The 2,700-nt window shown below is 52.1% G+C and overlaps 1 protein-coding gene across 1 annotated transcript in view; it reads left to right on the forward strand.

The window, feature by feature from the left end:
• Window positions 1-2,700, forward strand: part of LOC130587558 (glutamate receptor ionotropic, kainate 1-like) — a gene marked incomplete at its 5' end in the record, with an annotated part of 15,594 nt that overhangs the window by 7,259 nt on the left and 5,635 nt on the right. Inside the window, one exon of the mRNA XM_057388541.1 lies at window positions 2,273-2,498. Coding sequence (XP_057244524.1) covers window positions 2,273-2,498 — 226 coding nt within the window. The remainder of the gene's footprint in view (window positions 1-2,272; window positions 2,499-2,700) is intronic.

The following is a 2,700-nucleotide window of genomic DNA, read 5'->3' on the forward strand; positions in this document are numbered from 1 at the left end:
GAAACTCAAAATCCACCCAAAAACAGAGCAGCCCGAGGGATTGGAGGAATAGGAAACTCATAATTCACGCCAAAACCAGAGCATCTCAAGGGACTGGAGCACAGGGGAGACTCAAAATCCACCCCAAACCAGAGCCACAGCATCCCGAGGGATTAGAGAGGTGGGGAAATTCAAAATCCACCCCAAACCAGAGCATCCTGAGGGATTGCAGGAGTGGGGAAATATGTAATTCACCCAAAAACCAGAGCCACAGCATCCCGAGGGATTGGAGCACAGGGAAAACTCAAAATCCACCCAAAACCAAAGCATCCCGAGGGACTGCAGGAATAGGAAACTCATAATCCACCCCAAAAGCAGAGCCACAGCATCCCGAGGGACTGGAGCACAGAGGGATTGGAGTAGGGAAATACATAATTCACCCCAAACCTGAGCCACAGCATCCCGAGGGATTGGAGGGGTGGGGAAAATCATAATTCACCCAAAACCAGAGCATCCCGAGGGATTGGAGGAGTGAGGAAATACATAATTCACCCAAAACCAGAGCCACAGCATTTTGAGGGATTGGAGCACAGAGGGATTGGAGCAGGGAAATACATAATTCACCCCAAACCAGAGCCATCCTGAGGGATTGGAGGGGTGGGGAAAACTCAAAATCCACCCAAAACCAGAACCACAGCATCCCGAGGGATTGGAGTAGGGAAACTGATAACTGACCCCAAAAACCAGAGCCACAGCATCCTGAGGATTGGAGGAGTGGGAAAATACACAATTCACCCAAAAACAGAGCCACAGCATCCCAAGGGATTGGAGCACAGAGGGATTGGAGTAGGGAAATACATAATCCACCCCAAACCAGACCCACAGCATCCCGAGGGATTGGAGCACAGGGAAAACTCAAAATCCACCCAAAAACAGAGCCACAGCATCCCGAGGGATTGGAGGAGTGGGGAAACTCTGGATTCTCCTGTGGCTTTTCCACACCCAGAGGTGCTCACTGCCATTGATATTGGCAGCCAAATTCAGCTGCAGAGACAAAACTTCAAAACCTGTTACATCCCTGTGTTTTTAGAGGAAATAGATCCTGGAGTTCAGAACAAATTTCCTAGAACTGCTTTCAGTTCTACACAGATTTTTAATTTTTTTTTTATTTTTTTTTTTCACCATTCATCCCTCAGGCAGAAATATGTAGGCTTAAAAGCATGTAAGCCTCTAAAGGAGAAATTTCAGACAAGGTGGTTAAATATTTATTACCCACTCCATGTGCCAGTTCACTTGTGCCTGGAATGCACAAACACCGGGGAAGGGCAGCACAGGAACTGGGGATGGATTCCCTGGCAGAGGGGAGGTGAAAATCCATGGAAAATTGAGTTTGTGACATTGGAAACACTCACAGGGTTTCATAAAAAGGGTTATGGGTTTATTGTGGGAGGCTCTGCAGATTAGGAGGGAGATTAGGGGTTCTTTGTCCTGTCCAAAGTTTGAAATAAAAAACCCTGGAGCGGGTTTGTGAACAAAAATGGATAATTCTGCTGCAGAGGAAGGCTCGGGGTTTGCTCCCTCCTCGGGATGTTCGGGCTCTTTCCTGGAGCTGTCCCGGCCCGGGAGTGCTGAAAAAGGGGGAATAGAGAGGCGAAAGAGGGAATAGGGGGAGGGAAATGGGGGAACAGGGGGAGGGAAATGGGGGAACAGGGGGAGGGAAAGCGGGAACAGAGGAGGGAAAGTGGCGATGGCAGCAGTGAACACCCCCAGGGACGGAGGGATGGAGGGAGGGAGGATTGGGACCCTGCAGACACCGGGGAAGAAGGGACGATATCTGTAAGATGGGATTTGTCAGATCAAACCGTGCCAGAGCCCAGGAACRCTGAGAAAAACAAAGATTTTTTCCAGAGCAACATTTTTTAAAGGCAGCCACAATGTGCTGGGTGTTCCTCGAGGGGAGAGGAGGAAGGCAGGGACATGAAGGACATGAGGGGCAAAGCCCAGATCGCTCTGGATTTCAGGGCTGCAAGGGACACACGGGGGGAAAGGCATTGCTGGGGACATCCTGACACAAAGCAGACCCTAAAGAGCTTTGATTTAGGACTTTGTGCTCGCAGCAGCAGCAGGAAGCCCCTGGAAAATGAGATTCCTCAGCATGAGATAAATGCTGTGGGAAGGAAAGCCCTGCTCCCATCCCTGTCTCTGGGGTGTGGTGCTGTATTTGGGGCTGGGGAGCATCTGGAAGGGCTCTGTGGGTGCTGCTGTGACCCCGATCCCCTCTGTGCCCCCGCAGAAATCCAAAATCTCCACCTACGAGAAGATGTGGGCGTTCATGAGCAGCCGGCAGCAGACRGCGCTGGTGAAGAACAACGACGAGGGGATCCAGAGAGTGCTGACCACCGACTACGCCCTCCTGATGGAATCCACCAGCATCGAGTACGTGACCCAGAGGAACTGCAACCTCACCCAGATCGGCGGCCTCATCGACTCCAAGGGCTACGGCGTGGGCACCCCCATCGGTGAGAGAATGTCCCGGGGGGCTGAGACAGCTCCGGGATCCCAAAACAGGGCAGGGAGTGAGCTCAGACTGACAAAGCCAGGCCTAGGTGGGACATTGGGAGGGAATTGTTCCCTGGGAGGGTGAGGAAGCCCAGAGAAGCTGTGATACCCCTGGCAGTGCCCAAGGCCAGGCTGGATGGGGTTTGGAGCACCCTGGGACAG

This window comes from Malurus melanocephalus, unplaced genomic scaffold (genome assembly GCF_030028575.1).
Source record: "Malurus melanocephalus ecotype Western Australia unplaced genomic scaffold, MMel_1.1 scaffold_2082, whole genome shotgun sequence".
NCBI lineage: Eukaryota > Metazoa > Chordata > Aves > Passeriformes > Maluridae > Malurus > Malurus melanocephalus.